We start from the raw sequence: 24,960 nt of genomic DNA on the forward strand, positions 1-24,960 counted from the left end.
ACGAAAAACACTTTTATTTAGAATACTTTTCATATCTCATTTTTTTTCGGTCTATATATTGATTAACAAATACTATTTAAATGACATAGATTAAATGACAATTACCTAGGGAAAGGAAACAACCCAAATTGTCCAAAATCACTCTTGAAAGGTCAACTATCCAAAATCTACTAATCAATTCTCCATCGTCAGAACTAAGCGGAATCATTTAGTTAGGCTATTTTTAGTATTAATTTAGTAATAACTCAACGTGACATCTTGACAAACAAATTATGAGTAATCTTCCAAATAATTTCATTGAACTAATGATAAAAATTCAGATTTTTTTTTAGTTGAAACCTAAACCATAGATTGGTCCTAAATTATAATAAATTAACTAGATTTTAGGCAAAGTAAAAAGTTAAACTATAGATAAACCCTAAAATACAATAAACCAAAGGCAAACCTTTAATCCAAAATCAGCCAAGAATGAACTAAGAAAAAACTCTAAACTCATGAAATTCCACAAATACACTACAATAAACCAAACAATAGGTTAAAAAAAAAAAAAAGACAAGGAGATCGATGAAAGAAAATACCTTGCAAATAAAATATCATAGTGAGACGAAGTAGTAAAAAATACTAGAAAAATCAATACATTTTCAATATTTGATTAAAAAATCTCAAAAATATTGTATAGTGTCGGTACACTTTTTTCTCATATTTATAAATGTTAAAAATGTTTTTCATAAATGCCAAAGATTTTTTAACATTTATAAACACCAACAATGTAGTAAAAAATGCTAAGAAAATCAACACATTTTTGACATGTCATTTGAAAAACTTTAGACTAACTTTTTTGTTATCACGATATTTATTCTCAGTGTTTATAAATATTAAAAATAGTGTTAATAAATCTTAATTTTTTTTCACTATTTATAAATGTTAGAATTGTAGTAAAAAAAAGCCTAGAAAACAGCTTAACCCATTTTGGTTATCCCTGTTTGTTTTTCTTATTTTGTTTCCCACCGGGCCAAATCTCAAGGGTATGCAAGGGCGTTATTGTAGTTGAGCCAAATCTCAAGGGTCTTACTGCAATTTTCCCTCATATAAAAAATGTTTATCTTGTATTAATGTGAATATATACGACGTCGTATCTAGCGGGAAGGCAATGGCCAAAATATCACGTTTCGCTCGAAGGGCCAAAGCAATTGGGTTGGAGGCTTCTCCGGTATCGGAGATCTATCTCCGGCTTTCTTCTCCGGCGATCAGACGTCGCAGCCGAAATCGAATTGAATCAATCCCTTTCTTCTCTTTTACACCTTCGAATATTCCTTCTTGATAAACCGTCGTTGTCTTCTATTCTCTAAACAACAACAATGCAGAAATGGTTTTCAGTCGGCAGCGGCGACGACGACGATGGGAACCGTCCGCAACAAGCTACATCGTCTTCGTCTTCGTCTTCCTCTCTTCTGGCTGATTGGAACTCATACACAGCCTCCAAAGCTTCGGACGAGAGTGGCGGTGGGATTTTCGATCTCGAAGCTGCCGTCAGATCCGCCAACGACACCGTCGCTGGCACTTTCAGCGTGTAAGAAACGTCATCCTCATCTTCTCTGTCCTTCTCACTCACCCAATTCTAGTGTTTTTCCGTGCTTTTGATTTGATTTTTGAGTAGTTTACCAAATATTCGTCGTAATTAATCTTTCTTGTATTGAGTTCATAACTTAGAAGTATGGCCATTAGTTAATTCACAGAGCATTTTACATTTTCTAGGCGTCTGTGGGAAAGGATACTATAATTCTGGTTTAAACTTTCTTCAAGGCGAGGGAAAGATTGTTACCCTTGAAGGGGCAATATCAATTGCCTGGCAGTGTTTGGACATTCTCAAGAGTGTTAAGATTCCAACGAGGGGTTGCTCAGTATGCAAAATAATGTGGGTAATATACAATACGGAAGCTTTCTCGGTTCCAATGGAAGTGATTTCCATTTACGTAACTGGTTATGTAGAAGTGATGAATGCACTTTGGAGATGGAAAAACAGCTTGTATGGGCAGCTGGGTAGGAGACAAAGTCCAATCATGAATAACATGTCATATCTTTTGCAAGCCCATTACAACTTATGCCATGTCAAAGGGTTTCCCACCAAGTTGCCTTCAATCTTACTCTCTCTCTTCTGTTACAAATTTCTATCTCATGCACTCACCTCGCAGGTGCATTTGTTGATCTTCTTTTTTCATGTTCCAACCATCTTAATCTTTAAACCACTTGTTTACGATCTTTTATTCACCTCTACCTATACGATGTAATTGGTAAACATGAGCCGTGGAATTTAATAGATACTGATGTCATTTATTATGTTTCCACTACAATACCACATTGGAAGGATAGATGAGCTTGCCTAGGCACTCAAGTCACTTCAAGGCCCCATGCTTGTCTACCTCTGTGACATTGGAATGTGGATAGGCTGCTCAATCCAATCTTGGTGAGGTTGAAACCCCCCAAACTAATGAACAAAGTTGATGTAGATGAATGGCCAAATCACCACCTTGGTGGGTCACACCAAGGATACAGTTACACTCAAATCCTTAAGAATCCGCCACAAGGGAAAAGAGCAAATAAGAGAAATCTTTCTCTAAAGAAGACTTATTATTTCATTCAAATTAATGATAAAACTACCACATAACATTAAAACTACCACATAACATCCCTATTTATAGAAGGGAATCCTAAACTAAAGAAGAAAATAATTATAATAGGAATAGGAATCCACCTCCAAATAAGAAATAAGAATCCAAAACCAAAAGGAAATATGAATCCTAAATCAAAAACGAAAAATAAAATCTATTCTCAAATAATTAGGAATCCTAAACTGTATCACTTTGGTTGAGGTGATTCACATGAGACTATGCCTACACGTGACCTCAGATGAGGTGACATGTGTTCAAGGTGCTCTTGTAGGTGTAAAAAGAAAGTGAAGAAAATTTGTCCCTGGAAATCAAAATGGCAGTTTGATGCTGAAAATAAAAGGAAATAGAAACAAATGGGAAAAAAGGACATCACTATTGATTCATTGCTATTGTCCACACAATCACCATAATCTGCCTTCTCAATTTCTTTCTCTCTTCCTTTGTAGCTAGAAAGTTCACCATGACGTAGATCATAAGAAGGTAAATTGGAGAAGAGTCAGTGGAGGTTTCCTGGGGCTCTTGCATGCTGAGGGGTTTCGTTGAGTGAGGTCACTCGTCGATGAACCTATAGCACATGTGGCACATGGTTAACCTTCCAGGTTGTTTCTCTTCACTGGAATGCTTGCCGGTGGTAGGCAGTCCCTTTGATGGCTATCCTTCTCTCATTCTCCCTATGGTCTAGACTCTTTTTGTTTTGTGGCTTAGTGATGCAGATGACACCAAATCTCTATGTTTCTTCTCTTTGGAACTCTGGTGTGTTGCTTTCTTTGGCCTTATAATTGGGTTATTGATGGATTATTATATTACAGAATTATTTTAGTTTCACTTCATTCTTTATTGCTTGATAATATGTCATGTCCTTTTTAATTTATTAGTATTGTTCCTACTGGTACAAAAAATGGCTTTTGAATTTGTTTCCTTAATTGGAAGTGGGAAAGAAAGATCTAGCTAGGAAATATAATTTTTTGCAAAAATCCCAAAGATGCTTGTTTGAACATTATCCATTATGCAAGAGCCCCGAAGTTATTTGTTTGAACATTATTAAAATAACTTGTATTTGAGTGTATTTTAGAAGTTTTATATATGTTATCTGATTATCTTTTTTATGTTAGATATGTTTATTCAATTTTTGTCCTATAAAGCACGGAAACTTCCTAGGGGAGTCTGTTGTACTAGTGGCCTTGGCGTGTCAAACATTGCGAGATGCCTCCGACACGTATCGGGCATGCCAACATGATGCGTCCAACACTTCCTTATAACTTTTTAAAAGGATACATGAGGAGCCACGCGTAGGACACTTGTAGAACATGCATGTCCCCTATGCAAACACTTTGAACTTTGACGACTAAAAACTAAGAGTTTTCTTTTTTACTCTTTAGTTTTACGACTTGATAATTGCATAATTCTTTTTTTTTCCATGTTTTGATGGCATGAGTGTTCAGTTTTCATACCCTTCATGCTTCTATTCTCTAGCTCTTTAAATATTGACTGGATTGTGAGGGACAAATATAACTAGACTAGACTGTGAGTTAATTGCTAGATGAGAGTTATTCATTTAAAATTTTGGCTTATGAATTTTAAATGCATATTTGTGAGTTTGGAATGTATTTTGGATCTTTTGATACTTGTTTATGCTTTAAAAATATCAAAATTATTTTATTAATAAACATATCTCAATGGTGTCATGCCCTAACTTTTTAAATATGGTGTGTCTCATGTTTCGTGTTCGTGTTTCATAGTTTTTGTCAAGTTAGTGCCTTGCTTTGCTTAGATGAGTGCTTTTTGGGGGTGTCTAATGCCTCGGGCAATAAATATCATAGCGCCTTATGGGTTCGTGTCTTTTTTGACTACCTTGGGATAAATACTTTTTAGGTGTTGTACTTGTTTCCAATGTGTACTGAACTCATATACTGATCAGACAGGTTAGGATATTGTCACGACAATGCTGTGACAACCGGCAGCTTCCTTGGTTCAGTGTGAACCTAGGCAGCGAACTAAATAGAGAGGAAGAAAGAAGAGGGAAATGTAGAAGAGAAGTGGAGGGAGAAAGAGAAATAAGAGAGAGGATAACAGATTCTTTGATTGAATTCTTGAATGCTGTTACAGAAGAGAGGATAGGCTTATATAGCCTTGCCGAGAGCGTGGCCACACAGGATCACTCCTCCTCTAACAAACCTTTTTGTCATATTAGACACCTGGCAGATTCTGCTATAACAACCTACCTAGCTGGAAAGTAAACCATAACAAACTATCTAGCTGGAAAGTGAACAATTGCAAAGGAATAAAATACTAGGAATTACATATAGGAAATAACCGATCCTTAGCTCAAAATTTTAACCGCAACCATAGCCTTTTCTGTCTTTTTCTGGTCTCGTGTCGTGACAGATATATGTTGAACACCCAAATGACCTTACTAATTTTTTGTCAATGTTTTCATTTTGGACATGTTTCAGAAACATGAAGGGAATGTGTGTGACTATGAGGTAAACATTGTGGGAAGACATGGCAGAATTTTTAGAACTTTGCACAACGTAAAATGTATAAATTTTGGATAAAGTAAAGGAATAAAAAATTGAGCCCGAATCACTATCTAAGCAATTTTTTTTTTGGGTCTAAATGATGGTTATATTATGATTATTATTAAAGGATTGATACTGTGTTTTCAATTTTTTGTATTATCATGATTGTAGAATGACTGGATTCTTCATATTTTTATTGGCATTTTTAAGTTTTTTAGGGCCCATTTGAATTTGTATTAGCTTCCAAATTATATTGTTCATTCCCAAAATTTCAAAATGAAAACTGAAAACCATGTTTGATCTTGTGTTTGGTGTTAAAAAAATGACAACCCAAGTAGAAAAGAATGAAGATTTTGGAAATACCCTAAACTTCTTTTTGTGTTGAGTTCATTTTATTTGCTCTCTCTCTCTATGTACAATTAATTATAATATTATAGATATTTCAATAATAATAATATTATTAATTATTTATAACATAAAGTAATATATATTAGAATAATTCAATTATTCATTAGTATTCATATGCAGAAGTAAAAATGACATCAAAGGAATAGGACTGGACTTGGCTTTGTGTAGCATATTGGAAATCATGACTGAAAGAAAGGTGGTATTGAGTAAGGCATGGACTTTTGTCATGATTGACTGGTTTTTAAAATATTTATCAGTATCTTTTAACATATTAAAACATTAGCTTGTTATGGATATATTGAGTATCATTTATTGGTAAATTCTGTTTTTTTTTTTTGGTAAAGTGTAAATTCTATTTTTTATTTTATTTAAATACATATTCTACTATTGATTTAAATTTATGACAAGTGGAATTTATTGAATGACTAAACTAGTTAACCATGAACAAGTACATTGACCTGATAAATATGCTCTGATCTCATTAGAAATCAGACATATGGCCTATGCTACTATCTATTTAGATCATGTCATTGCATAGGAATCATTACAAGGGACAGCATGCAACAATGTGGATTCAGTGCGAGCGATCTGCAAAGATGAATTGCTACTGTTAGTGCCTTTTATGCCTGCGTTGGCTTATAAGTATTTGTACAAGTTTTTTGTAGCACAAAGTTGTGGTCTCTGTATACTGCCCAAACATGTAAGTAAATTTATGCTGTATGATAGGAGTCCCATTCAAAAACATGGGAAAATTCAGTACGCCAGATGGTGTTGGTTTTTAACATCATGATTATATGCTTCAGCATAAATCAGGTAAGGGGAGATTGAAAACCTTTACTAGAATACTTATTCTAACTCGACAGATAAAGTAAAATGAATAATTAATCAGTGATTGGAAACCTAACAAACACAATGTGCTCCTTAAATGGTTCTATTTGGGGGCTTGAATTTATGTCAGATTCATCATGGATGCTGTCTTCTCTCTTTTTGGGGACATTATACACCCCAAGATGAGAACTATTTTTTTAGATGATGTGATGATAAATTATCAAACATGTTTTGTAGCAGTATAACAGCTAAATAGATCTAATACAGTAAAGACAACAATGAAAAAGAATAACTAAATGGGATAGATTTAATGATAGGAAGTTTAAAAAAATCCAAGAAAAGAAAAGAAAAGAAAAAGGATCTTAATTGTTAGGTGGGAAAATTTTTTTAGTTGATTTTACCCCCTTGTGTCAAAGATCCCAGGAGGCCGGCCCTTAAGTTACCATTTTCTGAGTAGACATAAATAAGTCCTCTAGGTTTGAGCCATGTGTCCATATTGTGCATGTGGGTGGTAGGGACTAGCAATGACTGCAGCTTGCTATTTGGATAAGGGTGTTCCAAGTGCACGAGTCTTCCTGCTTTGTGAGGGTTAAGGGAGGATTATTTCTGTACCCAACTGCCCTTGTTTTGAACAATGCATTATGTGCACATGCGTGTGTTATGGCAGTTTAGTTTTCAGTTTTGTAGGGCTGCAGTTTGGTTTTTAGGTTCTTATGGCCATTCCTTTTTTTTGTTTCAGTCTTCTCTGTCAGTTTCGCTTTCTTATGTAATCTCCATGTGCAGTTATAAACATGGGAGTAGTTTTCGATTGGTGGTTATTTAGTTTTAGTTTTCAAATTCAGTTGTATTTTAAAAGGAGGGGAAGTTAATGAAAGTACTAAGCAGATATTCCTTCAAAGTTGAGTTCCTTAAACTTAGAGATTGAAGAATTCTCTCCAATGAGCTTTTGTTTGCGGTTATCTATAAAGAGAAAAATAGGTTTTAAGGGTGGGAAAACATATAAACACAACCTTTCAATAAATCCTTTCCTTGAAGTTCAAGTACATTGCCCTATAACTAGATCACAGACTTGGGACGGTAACAGCGTATTAGGGACATGCAATAGTTTCCTTGATCCCCATTGTTGAACTGCATTGATGGATTCTAATGGTGGTGATGGCAATGACTGCTGCTTGTCAGTTAGATTAAGGTGTCCCGAGTGGACGATGCTTCCTACTGCTAGGGTTGGAAGATGATCGTTTTTGTACAATATCTTATCCTTTCTCTATAAAGAGGCTATTTCCACAACTAGAACCTGGGTCCTCCAAGTCAGAAAAGGAGCACGTTATTGCTGCTTGCTATTTTTGATTAATGGAGAGATTACAGTGGCAAGTCAAGTGAAATGGATTTGTGTTGGGCTTTGAGATCAAACTGCTGTAGAACCAGTCAAGGAGAAAGAAAACTGAGAGTGAAAGGGTAAAGAAGTATGCAAAGGAGGGAACAAAAAGAGAAGAGAGATTAGACTGGAGAAAATAGGAGGGGAATAGTATTAGGCTGATGACATAGAGAAAGAATATAGGGGAGAACCAAAAGAAGAGAAGAAAAGCAGGGGAAGGAGAAGAAAATAGGAGAAAAAATTAACACAGGGAAATGAGGGCAGGGCAGGGCATGATTGAAGAAGTTTGTTCTCTGAATCCTTAGTGAGAATAGGGCAACATCATATTAGTGCATAGTATTCCTGATAGGGATAAGGATGGGGATATTTTGATATTGTTTCCTATTTTTATTTTAAAGATTATATTTTGATTAGCTTTTATCTTGCTATCTTATTTTGATTAGCTTTTATTTTAAACATTTGGGTTGGAATCAAAGTAGGATTTAGATTTGTAATCATGTTATAATTAGGTTTAGATTAAGACACCTTTGATGCAGTCTTTTATTCAGCTTTTGATTTTCCTTCAATTATTTCCTCTCTTCTCTGTTTCTCTCTTGGCTTTGCTTCTTCTTTCCCCTAGCTTTTGCTTCTTCTTCTTCTTCTATTACTCTACAAATCTCTACTGTTCTCCGTCATATTTGGTATCAAAGCAATCTTTTTTATTGTTCCGCATCAGCTCCCCTTGCCTTTTTCTTTCTTCCTTTTTCCTTTTTCCTTTTTTTTTTCTTTTTCAAAATGGCTGTTACCACTACTTGAACCCATGACATTTTTGTCACAAAAGAACAAGCTTACAGTCACTAGCAAGGCTCACCCTAAAAAAATAAAAATAAATACTGACAAAAGAAATAACACACAGAAATTAATTCTATTATCACAAAGAAAAGAGGTTAGATCTGAATGTAGTCTTAACCATTGTTGTGATATTGTTCAGGACATAATACCAGATTTATCCCTGGTACAACACCCTATTCAAGTACCATTTCAAGAGCATATCCTAAACACAATTTAACATTACAAAATAACAATAGATCTAAATCTACATAACAATTAATGTAAATCAACATTTAATTGACTTAGATATTCTAGGTTTTAAAAGACTAAATAAATGATAAAGACACAAGATTCAGAGTGTTTCAAAATACACATAAACATACATAATATCCTAAGTTTTGAGATTACATATAAACTCACATTCGGGATTATAAATAAACTTACATAACAATCAAAGTTTTCACATGCATAAACCAACATAAAAAGTCAATCAAAAACATAGTTTATGGATCTTCATGTCCTCCAAAATATGAAGTTCTCGCACATCAACTGTACTAGCTCCTATTTAGATTCGGAAAACTGTCATCGTCTCATCAAATTGAGGCCTTGTGATCACCCAACATCGATGCTTCCAAATCCAGAGGTTCAACAGTCTCCCATACAATGTCTTCCTTGTCAAGTAGATTAGGTTCCTTTGACCTAATCATCCAACAAATCTACATTGTCAAGACTAATTGGATCAAGAGCACCCTTTCTTTGACTAATATTCCTACAAATATCAAATAAACATTTTTATTTGATTGATCAAAAATATTTAGTCTTGAATAAAGAAGACCAATGCTTAATAAAAATTAAGAAATTTACCTTTCTCTAAGTTTCAAGTTGTAATGAATGTATACTGAATCATTTAGACTTTTATGCTCTAATCTGTTTCTTTTTAATTGATTACTCAAATGTACTCCAGTTTCTTTCACAGCCACTTGTTCTACCACACTAGTTGAGGGTTCAGACAACAAAACTTTTAAACTCTAGACAATCAAGACCAAATTGTTCCCACTATTTATTCAACTATATATCACAAATGGTTAAATAATTAATCAACTAATAACGTTTCAACTTTCAAGTACTCATGAAAAGAAATGAATTATTTTTACAGATATTAAAAATATAAATTTACTTGGATTTAGCTTGTATCATTGAAGAATGGTAACTGTTAAACCAAGGTCACCATTTATGTGCTCATATTCTTCAAGCTACTCACTAATCAAACATTGGGTTCTATCATTTCCCACCAATTATACAACAGTATCAAGAAATCCTCGAAAAACATCCTAGTACAAGTAGGTTGAAAATAATTACTAGGATTAAGAAAAACAACTTACAGCATGAAGAGAGTTATAAACTTGTTTGTCCCATCTAGCATTAATAACTTTGACAATAGGACCATACAATTAAAGCGTATTTGTTCTCTCTTTAAAGGCATGTTTTGCCCTATCCATTGCTTCATACAAATATCCCATGGTAGGCTTTTCTTTCCCTCATGACACTAGCATCTACTTGATAGGCCCCTGGTTTACTTGAGTTATCAAAGAAGGTCCAAGAGGCCGGGGGCAAGGGCAAGGGCAAGGGCAAGGGTGTAAATTGGATGGCTGGCATAACAGCTAACCATGTGCGTAGGGGTAGAGAAGGGAAATTACTAGGTTGTGTAACAACCTAGCAAGTGTGTAACAGATTTCTGTTGAGGAGGAGGGAGGGAAGAATATGTAGAGGGGGAAGAAGTTGGGGGAGGGGGAGATTTCATTCTTGTATTGAGTCTTGGGAGAGTTAAGGGCCTCTCGAATGCTCTGGATTGTTCTTTTTTTCTTGTTGAAAATTACTGAAAGCTATTGATATTTGATTGCTATTGGATTTCTATCTGGTATCCTATCAATTTGGTATCAGAGCGTTATCGATCCTAATGGTGAACTTGACGGACTGAGTAGCAAAATTGGAAGGGAGGATGGAAGGCATGCAACGGGAACTTGATTCCATGAGGGGTGTGGTTTAATCGGTGGGGAAGAAGGTAGCGAGGTTGCTAGAACGGTTCGCTTGGATGAGAACGACGTGGGAAGAGCAAGAACAGGAGAGGAAGAACGAGGAGAGACGGGAAGACTAGGAGAAAGGGAGGAAGGGGAAACAATCTGGCCAGCACTTACCAATTGGGTCGTCCCTCATTGAGAAGGCCACGCCGGAGCTGGGAAATCGGCTCAAGGAAGCTAGTAGTGAGTATGATGTCTATGGGAGGTCAGACGGAAGGGGCCGACGCCTGGAGATGCCGGTGTTTGAAGAAGACGACCCGGACGGTTGGGAGTTTCGGGCTGAGTGGTACTTCTCTGTGAATTAGTTGTCGGATGTGGAGAAGTTAGACTTCGCTGCTCTCGGCTTTGAAGGAGCTGCTCTTGCTTGGTTTCAGTAGGAGCAGCGAAGGTGACGGATGAGGAGTTAGGCGGAGCTTAAGGCGACAGGTGAAGAGTTGGGAGTTGCAGTGAATGGGCTGGCTAATAAGGAGAAGATGGACATAACAGCATTGTGTTTGGAGGGTGTTGTACTTTCATGGGTCCAGTGCGAGCAACGGAGACGAAGAGTGAGAAGTTGGGAAGAGTTGAAAGGGCTATTGAGGAATTGCTTAGGGTCCATGTAGGAAGGCGCGATGGAGAAGTCGGACGAGCTACATATTGAAGGGGGATTGGCGGTTGAGCAGAACATGGTGTCGCGAGGTGGAGTGGCTGCTGTCGACGATGGCGTTGGAGAGTTCTCCAGTGAGGCAAAAAGGCAGCCGACGATCGGTCCATTTAAAATGCCACGGACGGCTGATCCGGTGACAGCCACGAAGAGCATCTGGCCGAGGGTTGGGGCGCCATCAACAGTCCTTGATGTCTGGGAAGCTGGTTTGACTCTTAGCCAGGTTTCTCAGAGAATTTACATGGGGCTGATTGATAATGGAGGGCCCCCCATGTATTCTCACCATCATGAGGGGGTGGGTGCCTCGTCCAAGTAGGTCATGATGGTGGAAGGGTAGCATGTTTCTAGAAGTCAAGGGCTTAATTTGCATTCTGTTGTGGAGCCCAATGATATAGAAGTTCCGCTTGTATGTATCATCCTGATTAGTTTGTTTGCCCTTCAACATTATGGCACCCACAAGGTTGGGTTCTTGTTTACACCCATTATCATGATCATAGTTATCAAAGGCGCGCGCCTAGGCGCGAGGCGCCTTAAGGCGCCAGTTTGGCGCCTCGCCTGGGCCGAGGTGAGGCGGTTTTGGCGAGGCCCTCGCCTTGCGCGCTTAGGCGCTGGGGCGTGAGGCACGCCTCATGAAACTGAGGTCTTCTACTAAATCTTGCAGCCCAATCGCGCTTGCCTCTCCTCTCGACTGCATCCAGCCGCGCTTGCCTCTCCTCTCCAGCTCGCTGCTCGCTCCTCACTCCTCCCGACTATAGCATTTGCCGCGCTTGCCTCCCCTCTCCAGCTCGCTACTCGCTCGCCCGATCTTCCTCTTCCTCTCTAGCCCCAGTCGCGCCTGCCTCCTATCTTCCTCTTCTCTCCAGCTCGCCCTCGCCCGATCTTCTTCTTCCTCTCCTCTCTAGCTGTGACCCCCTCCTCTCTTCCTCTCCAGCTCGCCCGATCTTCCTCTTTCTCTCTAGCCCCAGCCGCGCCTGTCTCCTCTCTTCCTCTTCTCTCCAGCTCGCCCTCGCCCGATCTTCTTCTTCCTCTCCTCTCCAGCTGCGACCCCTTCCTCTCTTCCTCTCCAGCTCGCCCGATCTTCCTCTTCCTCTCTAGCCCCAGTCGCGCCTGCCTCCTCTCTTCCTCTTCTCTCCAGCTCGCCCTCGCTCGATCTTCTTCTTCCTCTCCTCTCCAGCTGCGACCCCCTCCTCTCTTCCTCTCCAGCTCGCCCGATCTTCCTCTTCCTCTCTAGCCCCAGCCGTGCCTGCCTCCTCTCTTCCTCTCCTCTCCAGCTTCCTCTCCTCTCCAACTGCGACCCCTTGATCTTCCTCTTCCTTTCCTTTCCACTCTCCAGCAGCGCCTGCCTCCTTTCCAGTCTCTAGCCGCGCCCTCTTCTTCTATTCTCCTCTGCCGAGTCTGCCCATGGTCTTCTCCTCTCTTCCTCGCCTCTCTTCTCATATGCTCTTGAGCTCTTCAAGTTGAAGCTGCTAAGGGCCTAAGGCTGCCCACGTCTTCTCCTATATTCATAATTTCATATTGTAAGTTCTTTACTTGTATTTTATTTGTTTATTTCTTGCATTTTTGCCTAATTTATTTTGCTGGCAATTGGTTGCTGAAATTTGCTTTAAGTCTTTATAGTTTATTTCTATCATTAGGAGAATTTTGTGGAAATTGGAACTGTGTTGCAACAGCCCAATAAATGTCGTCAACCACTTCCAAAACGGACCCGGCATGGAATTATTTTGAAGCTGATCCTAATGATAGAAATACCACCACATGTAAATTTTGTCGTAAAGTAACAAAAGGTGGTATATTTCGGGCGAAACAACATTTTGTTGGCGGTTTTAGGAATACTAAAGGTTGTCCAAAATGTCCTCCGTCAGTAAAAGAAGAGATTGGAGAGTACATGCAAAAGAAGAAAAATAACAGGGATGAGCAAAATATAGTATCGTTAGATGATGATCTTCAATTTGGTGAAGGGTATGATGATGATGATGATGATGAGCCGTTGCCTCAAAGTAGAAAAAGACCCAATGTATCTACCGGAAGTGGAAGCGGTACTGTTAGGGTTGGTAGTGTTAAAGGGCCAACACAAAAGGGTCCACTTGATGTTTTTCTTAAAGACCCAGAAGTTAATGTGTTGAAAAGCAAGGGCAAAGGAAAGCAAACAAGGTTGGGTGAGCATGATTTTGCAAAAAAAGAGTTAAGAGCTCGAGTTTGTAGAAGCTTTGCACGATGGATGTATGATGCAGGCATTCCATTCAATGCAGTGACATATGACAGTTTTAAGGTATTTATAGAAGCAGTTGGTCAGTATGGTCTGGGTGTGAAGCCGCCTAGTTACCATGAAGTCAGGGTTCCCCTTCTCAAACAAGAGGTGGAAGCCACTCGTGAAATGATGAAAGATCATGAAGAGGCGTGGGCCAAATATGGATGTTCCATTTTGTCAGATGGCTGGAAAGACAAGAGGGAAAGGACATTGATTAACTTTTTAGTCAATTCTCCTAAAGGAAGTATGTTTTTGGAGTCTGTTGATGGTTCTAGCTATTCAAAGACTGGGGAAAAGATGTTTTAATTATTAAGTAAATGTGTGGAAAAGATTGGAGTAAGAAATGTGGTGCAAGTGGTCACTGATAGTGCTTCAAACAATGTTTTAGCAGGTATGAAATTCATTTTTGTAATTTGTATTATGTTTATAAATAGAACAATTTGAATATTCATTAGATATTTATTATTTACTAATATTTTGTTAATTTCACTCTAAATAATAACAGGAAGATTTTTGGAGGCAAAATATCCTACGTTGTTTTGGACACCATGTGCAGCGCACTGCTTGGATTTAATGTTGGAAGATATTTTCAAGTTGCCTAATATGAAGAAGACATTTGAGAGAGCTGTTATGGTGAATAGCTATATCTATACTCGTTCGGGTCTAGTAAACATGCTTAGAAGGTTTACTGACAAGAAAGAGTTGTTGAGGCCTGGGTTTGCAACTGTCTTTATCACTTTGGGCATGATGTATAGTCTGAAAAGCAACCTTAGAAAGATGTTTACCTCCGAGGAGTGGATGACAAGCAAGTGGGTAAAAGAAGCGAGGGCTAAAAAGGTTGTAGAAGTGATTTTGATGCCTTCATTTTGGAACAATGTTGTATTTGCTTTAAAGGTGGCTGGTCCATTGGTGCGTGTATTGCGCTTAGTGGATGGTGAGAAGAAGCCTGCTATGGGATACATATATGAGGCCATGGATAGGGCCAAAGAAGCAATTGCTAACTCTTTTAATGGGGATGAAAAGAAGTATGCACCCATTTTTCAGATCATTGATAATCGATGGGATGTTCAGCTTCATCGCCCCTTGCACGCAGCTGGTTGGTACTTGAACGCAAAATATTTCTACAAGGCTGAACGTATAGATCCAGAGATCATGACTGGCTTATATGAATGCATTAGAAAGTTAAATCCAGATATAAAGGTTCAAGACCAAATTGATGCTGAGCTTTCGATGTATAACAATGCAGATGGGTTTTTTGGAAACTATATGGCTATTAGAAAGAGAGCTGAGAAATCACCAGGTACACATATATATTATATATTACATTATATATATAATCATTCTAGATAATAGATTATAACTAATCCATGAATTTTATTGGACAACTGAATGGTGGGCTTCGTATGGAATGTCAACACCCACGTTGCAAAAATTTGCAATTAAAATTCTTAGCTTGACTTGTAGTTCATCTGTGTGTGAACGTAATTGGAGTGTGTTTGAAAATGTGAGTGCATTGTACATATAACACTTACAATTTTTATTAGTAGTTGGTTTGTTTCATGTAGCTTATTCTTAGTATGTTTTTGCATAAATTGTTGCAGCTTCATACTAAACGGAGAAACAGGCTTGATCAACTTCATTTAAACGACTCGGTGTTTGTGAAATACAATAGAGCATTGAGGCGTCGGTATCAAATGCGTGATACCATTGACCCTATCATATTGACCAACATTGATGAAAGCAATGAATGGTTGATTGGAAAACTTGATGAGGAGAATGATAAAGATGATGAAACTGTTTTTCCAGATGACGTTGGGGATGGGTTGACATGGAGTAATGTTGCTGCGGCTGCAGGAGTTGCAGAGCCTAGTTATCAATTTAGAACTAAACAAACTCGATCACAATTGGGATCAACTTCGGCTTCGACTTCAAAGCGACGAGTAACTCAGGAGATTGAAGAGGAGGAGGAAAGTGAGGCAGGGACCGAAGATGATGAAGACTTGGAAGAGGGAGAAGAATTGAGAGATGAAGAAGAAGATGAAGGGGTGATTGAAGGGGATGATGAAGATATTGACCTTGATGTTGATGATCTCCTTGATGATGATTGATTAAAAAACTTCTTTATATTGATTGTGGATTTGTAGTGTTTATGTGTTTGTTTAAAACTTTGCATTATAATTGGTACTTGGTAAAGTTTGAGACTTTAAGTTTGAACTTTGATGATGTTTCTAGTTTAGAATTTGCATGATGAATGAATTAACTTTGATGATGTTAGTTTATAGAATTTGAAGATAATGAATCATGAATGATATGAATGTGTTATTATTGATAATTTGATAGTTGTTTTATGATTTTACAAGATTTTGAGTTTTTTTCCTAAAAGGTGTGCCTCGCTTCGCAAAGGCGCGCCTCGCCACGTGCGCCTCGCGCCTCGCCTCATGCGCCTCGCGCCTCAGGCTCCAGGACCTTTTGCGCCTCGCGCCTTTCAGAACTATGATCATGATGTGGCTGTTGTGCATCAGTGCTCTTGGTCTATATAACATCTTTCATTGGAACCATAATGTCTACAAAGCACTATACCCATATTACATGTACAAGTTTTTTAAGAAAACCCGAAGAGATGGCTGGATGTCCTTGGGTGGCGTCCTATTATGCATAACTGGTTCAGAAGCTATGTTTGCAAATCTAGGACACTTCTCACAGTTGTCAATCAAGATTGCATTCACATCCCTGGTTTACCCATCCTTAGTACTGGCATATATGGGACAAGATGCTTATTTATCTCAGCACCATGATATTAGACATGACTATCAAGTGAGATTTTATGTTTCTTTACCTGAGAAACTAAGATGGCCAATTCTGGTAGTTGCAGTTGTAACACCCCCTCTCCTAGAACTGCCCGAGAAGAGGTGCTTTGGGGAAAACAAAATAAAACTAACTGATAAACTGAAATCTGATACCATGACTGAACATCTCAATCAATTGGAATAAAAACTCTGAGTTAATACAGACTGAAAAGCACAAACTCTGTCTAAGGGACAATCCCTCAACTGAAATATAAAATAGATCTAAACTGAGAGAACACTATAAAACTCAACAGACTCCCGGACATCTTTTATCTTGAGCGGCTCCACGTACACACACTATAGACCATTGCTGCTAGGCCCCACATCTGGTACTCCCCTGCTAGAACCTGGAGGGGTGAAGAGTACAAGGTGAACTACAAAAGCTCAGCAAGTAATAAGCTAGAAAGAATAACTGAAGCTGAATCGAAGAATATCGATATCGATAAATAACTTACTGAACTTGTACTGAATAATCACTGCCTGATTGCATTCATAAAAAAATGTAATGCACATAAACTGTAACTAAATGTAGGTATGCAACTTTGGCTCATAGGCCCACATAATCTGATAAAACATACCTGACTGATCTGAATCTTGTAAACAGAAAAACTGTAAGCACATAGTGTAGGCAATATGCCCCTGGCCCCCTAGTGGCCACTAGGCGGGCAACTCATAAACTGAGCTGAAACTGAAACTGATGGGATCCCCGCGGACAAGCCGCCTAGTGCGCATAATGCAATGCAATGCTCACATAAATGCTGGCACACGATATGTAGTGCTCCATATAAAGTCATGCTCAATGCTCATACAAATGTGTATGCACATAATCCCACAAAATAATGCTGATCATGTCATAATTAACTGCTAAACATGGTATATGATTTTTACAAGCCATATTGAGATACAAAGATTTTGAAATTTCTGAGTATAGGCATGGCATATTGGATTTTATCATATCTTGGCATAAAAATTCAATATTTAAATTATTGAATATTTATATTAAATTTAAGACTTGCATTAAGAATTTATTGGAAGCCATTCGGATGCCATATGATACTATTCGGTTGATTGAGGAAGTATAAGGAGGCAATTCGAATGAAACAACAGCCCATTCGAATGAAAAAAATGGACTATAGCAAGCTCATGCGAATGGTAGAAACTCATTCGAATGACAGAGGCTCATTCGAATGATAGATAATATATAACAGAGGCTATTCGGATCTGATCAATGACTCATTCGAATGACTCACAAATTCATTCGAATGAATTTTGACAACTTCCAACTTTTGAACTGGCAAAAAGCGACTCATTCGGATGCAACAGTACCCTCATTCGAATGAATTAATGGGATACTCACGGGTCATTCGAATGACAAAGAGACTCATTCGAATGCTAGACTATACAAAGCAACAACTTATTCAAATCTTCAAGGACTCATTCGAATGACAAGAAAACTCATTCGAATGACAGTCTCAAAACTTCAAAAACACATATGAATGATACAATAACACATGACTCATTCGAATGACTGATAAATTATAAGGGAAAAACTTACGATAACACTGAAAACTCATTCGGATGCCTCAAAACTCATTCGAATGACACAAGACTCATTCGAATGACTGGAATCTCATCAGAAATAAAACCCACGATAACAGAGACTACATCTTGAATCAAAACTTAACATCACTACACCATTCCAAAAGAAATCTTGGGAGAACAATCCCAATTGACACGAACTAACTTAAGGATGAATTAGAGATCGTTTCTGAAAGCAAACGCTGAAAGATTTATGCACCAGTTATCAAACTCACTAGGTATGGATATAACTGCACATATACATACGCCTGTAAACACAACTGATAAAGATCTAGGAACAAGAACGAAAAGTCTTGTTTAATCTGAGAACATATGCTAACATGATTTGGAGATCATATTTAAAAGAATTGCTACAAGAATCATGCATAACTTCTTCATGCACTCACTGTTATACACACACACATATAGATATATATATATATACATGCACTGTCTGTAACAACTAAAACTCAACAAAAGAGTTACTGAAAACTGAGATTTAACATTGATTCATGATCCCGTAAGAATGTTTTACAGGGATAGATGCTTGCTCAATGAAGCCTTTGATACGCTAATCTAAACATGCACATAGGAATATATAAACTGGCTGATAAACTTAAACTGAGAATCAAAACGAGAGTCTTAAAAATTTTGAAATCGAACTATCATGATCCTGTAATGAAAGGGATTACAGGAAGATTACTTGCCTTTCAATCTCTCTGATTGGATCAACGAAGCTTGCAAACTATCCTTTACTAGACATTGATGCTGCTCCCAGACTTCTCTATTCTTCATGGCGTGAAGAAACTAAAGCTAATGGGCTATACATAGGTATAAAACCCTAGATCCCACTCCTTTTATAATTTGGATTTTCTTCTCCTAATATAACTAGGAGACTTCTCAATCCCAATCCTATTCACGCATGGATATCTCAATCCTCATATCATATGGATTTTCAATCCCTTAATCACAATAACTTTAATTAATAATTAAATTCTAATAACAAATCTCTAAATGACCTTTATGTCCTAGCATTTAATTTCCACAATATATAACTAGAATTAAATGCTCTTTAAATACTATTCTCTCAATTGAAAATCTAAATTGCCACATTGGCAAATTCCTTTAACTCCAACATTAAAAAGAAATAAATGCTATTCTTTTCCTTCAAAATCTTTAAATTACCACATTAAATAATTAATTGGCAAAATCTCTTAATCAAATACTTCAACAATTAATTAAGTAATTCCTGAATAAATACTGGCCCCTCTAATGGGTCGTTACAGCAGTACTTGTTGCAATTGTGGGAAGCCAAGCCATCATCACTCGGACTTTCTCAATCATCAAGCAATGCTCTGCCCTGGGTTGCTTCCCAAAAATCAAAATAGTTCACACATCATCCAAAATACACGGCCAGATTTACATCCCAGAGATTAACTGGATCTTGATGCTATTGTGCTTGGCTGTTACTATTGGTATAGACCCAAAGATCTTAAATATTGATGGGAATTTGGGCATGAAAGTTATTTACGGAGGATTGGTTGCTGCTGTTTTAAGAAACTTGAAGATGTGGATCATGTTTAGGGTGCCAATAGGCTCTTTAGATACACCACCTGTAGTTTATGAACAAGACCATCTTTTCTCCAAAGTTAAAATGAGATGTCATTTGATGGCCGTGGTTGCTGAGGTTGACCAGATTCTCAGCCTAGAAGAGGAACTAATTGTTCGCGACAAGGTGGAAATCATCAACGAGGTGGAGGAAAGGATTGGGGGCCCGGCATACAAGCGGTCTCTACCCCCATCATATGTGTTAAGAGGTGCTGATACAATGGAAGGGGCTACCCCCATTGGAACCTTACCATTTGATCTAGCAACAACATCCATTTTTCCACCTTGAGGACAAGTTGAAAGTTGGGGGTGATAGGCCCCAGGTTTACTTGAGTTATCAAAGAAGGTCTAAGAGGCAGGGGGCAAGGGCAAGGGTGTAAATTGGATGGTTGGCATAATAGCCAGCCATGTGCGTAACAGATTTCTGTTGAGGAGGAGGGAGGGAAGAATATGTAGAGGGGGAAGAAGTTGGGGGAGGGGGAGATTTCATTCTTGTATTGAGTCTTGGGAGAGTTAAGAGCCTCTCAAATGCCTTGGATCGTTCTTGTTTTCTTGCTGAAAATTACCGAAAGCTATTGATATTTGATTGCTGTTGGATTTCTATTTGGTATCCTATCACTACTCTTCCATGATAGTCATCAACAACTTTCAACAACTTCCAAAGTAGCTGGGCTTTGGAGTACAGATGATCAGTGACCATTAGCAGTGAACTTACTGCAGTCTGGCACCTTTGCTGGCCTTTGGCAAACCACAAGCAAGAAAGAAAAAGAAAACATCGTAAACAAAATTGAAAATAAATGGAAGTTATTATAAACATGTTTAGTTTTATTTTTCTAAAATGAAAATGAAACAACATGCCATGCCTTTATCCCACTGTGTGGAGTCAACTATCTAAGATGAGAAGAAAAATTGCACAAAAAAGAAACGAAAATTGAAGCTAAAAGTTGAAAGCTCTGTCAAACAACTCCTTAGAAACAATCGAGCTTTCTAGTAACAGTTTTCCTTCTAATGATTGAACAATGTTGAAAGTTGATGCACATTCTAGAAATTAAGAGAAGATGATTTCAAGAGAGAAATCTAGAGACTTGGAGGAAAATATACAAAAGCAAAGAAAAGTCTAAAAACTATTAGTTTTTCCTTAAGTAAGTAGAAAACTACAAAGACCTAAGAAAATATCTAGATCTAGAACCAATTAGGAATTATTATCTAAGAAAAATGAAGAATTCTCTAGAAAATTGGTGAAGCAACCATGGAGGCCTATAAATAGGCTTGGGGGGCCATATATAAGGCAAGCCAAAAATCCTACAAACCAATTGCCTCCCAAAGCTTCCTACCAAAGTTCTCTACCATCTTTCCAATTTTGGGGAGAAGGGCTCCGACACAACCATTGTAATATCACTTCCATCAATACAATTAATTTTTTACTTGAACTACTTCAATCCAATTTCTTTCCCTTTAAACCTTTCTAATCATCAACCACTAAAATTCCAACAATTGGTATCAGAGCCAGGTTCGTTCACTACTGGGGGTAGTCTTCCTCTTTCCATAAAAAATTTCATCCTTCTATTTCCAAATGGCTGAGTGACTTGGGTCCAATAACTCATATGTTCCAGTCTGCATTCCAATCTTTCGTGGAGACAACTATGATTTGTGGTCCATAAAATTGAGGACATATGTCACGACTATGCTATTTTAATTTTCGTTTTTTTCCTTACTGTTTGCTGTTAGGATTCTTGTTGCATTGCTATTAGTGTTGTATTTTAATTTCCAGCTGTCAGTTTGTTAGAATCAAAAGGCCACGTGTGAGGCCTTAGGAAAAGGACAAAAGATTTGGTTGTAACTGCTTGGAGGGGGAGCAATCTGCTGCATCCGCACCCACTCAAGCGAGTATATCAGCCCTTCCAACTTTGTGGGAGAGCCAATGAACAATTAATAGAACAGTTTTCTCAATTATTCTCCCTCAACATTCTTTCTTCTCTCTCCCCCCTCTCTACATTCTTCCCTACCTCCGTTCTACCCTTGAATCTCACTGATTCAAGGTAAACATCATTGTCACATCGTGACAACATATTTTCTGTCCCATAAATCCTTCAATTCTTTTAGTTGATTATCCTTAAATTCCTAAGGATAATCAGTTTGCTGGAGAATAAATAGCGCCTGTGAATCCTTTAGTTGATTATCCTTCAATTCCTTTCTCTGAGCAATTGACATAGTGGATACATCTCTAGGGATTGTAAACCCTTCACTAACAATGTTCCATAAATCTTGGGACAGAAAATGTCCTCATTTTTATGGACCAAAAATCATAGTTGTCTCCACGAAAGATTGGAATGCTGATTGGAACAGATGAGTTATTGGACTTGACCATTTGGAAATAGAAGGATGAAATTTTTTATGGAAAGAGGAAGACTAAGCCTAGTAGTGAATGAACCTGGCTCTGATACCAATTGTTGGAATTTTAGTGGTTGATGATCAGAAAGGTTTAAAGGGAAAGAAATTGGATTGAAGTAGTTCAAGGTTTTAGAATTGAAAAAATTAATTGTATTGATGGAAGTGATATTACAATGGTTGTGTTGGAGCCCTTGTCTCCAAAATTAGAAAGATGGTAGAGAACTTTGGTAGGAAGCTTTGGGAGGAAATTGGTTTATAGTTTTTTTGGCTTGCCTTATATATGGCCCCCCAAGCCTATTTATAGGCCTCCATGGTTGCTTACCAATTTTCTAGAGAATTCTTCATTTTTCTTAGATAATAATTCCTAGTTGGTTCTAGATCTAGATATTTTCTTAGGTCTTTGTAGATTTCTACTTAAGGAAAAACTAATAGTTTCTAGACTTTTCTTTGATTTTGTATGCTTTCCTCCAAGTCTCTAGATTTCTCTCTTGAAATTATCTTCTCTTAATTTCTAAAATGTGCATCAACTTTCAACAAATATTTTAATATGTGGATACGATAAAGTATCTAATGTACATTGCAAGATAGTTTGAAGGCCAAATACTAAGCTGGTCATCATGAACCTTAATTACAATTTTGTGTTGTGTTCCTTAATTTTGGACCTATAGTATATGAGCTTGTGATATATTTATATATATATATATATATTCACATGCGCGCACACACACATATAATTGATTTATTCTCTTATCCTGTAGTCCTTGTTGACTCTTGTTCAGGGTTTCAAAAGGAGTGAGAGACTTACCAGGGAATCTTCAATCTGCCACGAGTAGTCTTCCATCAGGAAAATCTCTCATGTACTTTGGCATGCTTCTGGCAACTGGGGTGTTCTTTATTTTTATTGCATTCACCTTGTTCCTTCCGGTCATTGTGCTGGTGCCTCAGAAATTTGCCCTCTGCTTTACTTTTGGATGTGGCTTGATCATTGGCTCGTTCTTTGCTCTCAAAGGTCCGAAGAATCAGTTTTTGCATATGTTTTCGAAAGAGGTATACAAGACACCTATGTTTATATGCACCAATGGTTGTGGAGCTATATATTGCTAATGCGATCTTTTTCCTCCACTCTCAATGTTTCCCATCTTTCTTTTTTTGGCCAGAGACTTCCTTTTACGCTGGGATTCTTAGGCACAATGGTTGGTACAGTTTATGTTTCAATGGGGCTGCATAGTTATGTTCTCTCTGTCATCTTCTCTGTGCTTCAGGTATCTCACTTGTATTTTCCGTCAAGTGGCTTGTTAATCCGGTTTGGAGCTAACATTATGGTAAAACCTGGCAGGTTCTTGCATTGGCATACTATGCTGTATCCTATTTTCCAGGTGGATCTGCAGGAATGAAGTTCATGCTCTCTGGCCTTACCTCTTCAATACTAAAATGCTTTGGCCGGTAAATTTGATGCTTTTTACAGTGTTCGGTTCAAATTCCTTCTCTTGGTTTATTGGGATATTGATCATATCTGTGGTACTTGTCAAAAGAAAAATAGAAGGATTTGTCTCTATATCATTTAGAAATCAAAGTGTTTATACAAGGCATAAGATGGTGTTGTATTTCATTATTCTCTTGTGTGTTTGTGCATGGTTTCCAGTCATTTTAGTTTGATCAAACCAATTCAATTTGTTGAATCACCCCTCCTAAAGGTTCACATCAAATGGTCGTATTTGTTATAAATTGAGAGCACATCAAACACCCCTCAAAACACTCATGACTCACCGACCAACACACCACAACACAAATATGTAATAAAGAACAAAATTTAAACAAGAATAGAACAAGAAAGAAACATCAAATTGCATGAGACGCAGTCTTTTATCTTGGTTCAAGTCAATTAGATTGGCTCTACATCTAGCAGTTTAACATCTTCAATCGAGCAGTTTTTATTTAGTAGAAATGGATCAATACAAAACCCAAGCACTCGTACAATTTTATTGCTCAAGTACAATCCCTTATTCACTCCAAGAAAGCTTAAGAACTCATACCAAGATTCATTTTCTCTAAAACATGTACTCACAATAACAATCGAGCGCTTGAAAGGATGTTAAATCTATTTTGACCGCCGCCTTGCCCTTTTATTTATAGAAGAGGTAGAATCTCTCATATAACTAATCAAATATGAGATATTATCGTTAGACCCTCAAAGATACAATAATTACATTTTAAAAAATAAAATTCGAACTACTTAAAATAAATTCACCCAATAAATTTTCACAGTTTGCATTGATCTTTTATCATCTATCTCGAGGTAAACACAATACTATTAGTGTCCTTAAACACCCAATAAAGGAATAGTGTTTTTTTTTTCTATGTAAAAAGAAATAGCGTAATTTTTTTCTAATAAAATGAGAATAGAAAAGCTTTTTGCGAGTAGTGGTAGTGATGCCCATGGGAGTTGTTGACAAATTCTATTCGACTTTGAGAAAAAAGGGAAAGAAAATCAGGGACAAAATTGAAAATACATATAATAATTATCAATTAGATTTTTAATTTTTTACATGAAAATAAGATCCGAATACAAATATAAATATATAATTTATGTGTCATAGACAAATATCCTTTAAAAGAGCTTAAAAGTCTAAAATAATCTTTTGGGTAAAAAATATAAATTGGAATTGTCTTCAAGGGACATGGTCTTCTAGAGATCAAAATGTTTCCAAAGAACACTATTTTTTAGAGATTGGACACATCTGGGAGACACGGTTTGAAGATTGAAAGAATCGAGAGACTTGATAGTCTCTTGGAGGCCATCTCGAGAGACTATAATTGTAACAAGTTCAGGAAGACTATAAGATCTTGAAACTTGTCATGTAAATTTTTTCTTGATCGGAGGTTTCGAATAAAACACAAACATGATGATTCTAATATTTGAAATTTTTTTGAGAGTTTTACAAAAATAATAGACATTATC

At 37.4% G+C, this 24,960-nt stretch overlaps 1 protein-coding gene and 1 long non-coding RNA gene across 2 annotated transcripts; both read left to right on the forward strand.

Annotated features, from left to right (window-relative positions):
• Positions 1-1,146: 1,146 nt before the first annotated feature.
• On the forward strand, positions 1,147-23,610 carry LOC127792347 (protein transport protein sft2-like). The gene is made up of 4 exons (XM_052322814.1): positions 1,147-1,570; positions 22,781-23,048; positions 23,159-23,263; positions 23,338-23,610. The coding sequence occupies exons 1-4, from the start codon at positions 1,359-1,361 to the stop codon at positions 23,446-23,448; spliced, it is 696 nt and encodes a 231-aa protein (XP_052178774.1). The 5' UTR covers positions 1,147-1,358; the 3' UTR covers positions 23,449-23,610.
• Positions 1,592-22,772, forward strand: LOC127792348 (uncharacterized). Its single transcript, XR_008021113.1, has 3 exons — positions 1,592-13,969; positions 14,084-14,878; positions 15,180-22,772. It is a non-coding gene; the product is annotated as an uncharacterized LOC127792348 (long non-coding RNA).
• Positions 23,611-24,960: the final 1,350 nt, after the last annotated feature.

This window comes from Diospyros lotus, chromosome 15 (assembly GCF_014633365.1).
Source record: "Diospyros lotus cultivar Yz01 chromosome 15, ASM1463336v1, whole genome shotgun sequence".
NCBI lineage: Eukaryota > Viridiplantae > Streptophyta > Magnoliopsida > Ericales > Ebenaceae > Diospyros > Diospyros lotus.

Bases quoted from the DNA above. Each gene is read 5' to 3' on its own strand.
- LOC127792347 (XM_052322814.1), top strand. From the start codon at position 1,359: ATGCAGAAATGGTTTTCAGTCGGCAGCGGCGACGACGACGATGGGAAC. The intron at 1,571-22,780 runs GTAAGAAACGTC...ACTCTTGTTCAG, and splicing joins GTCGCTGGCACTTTCAGCGT to GGTTTCAAAAGGAGTGAGAG. The intron at 23,049-23,158 runs GTATACAAGACA...TTTTTTGGCCAG, and splicing joins TGCATATGTTTTCGAAAGAG to AGACTTCCTTTTACGCTGGG.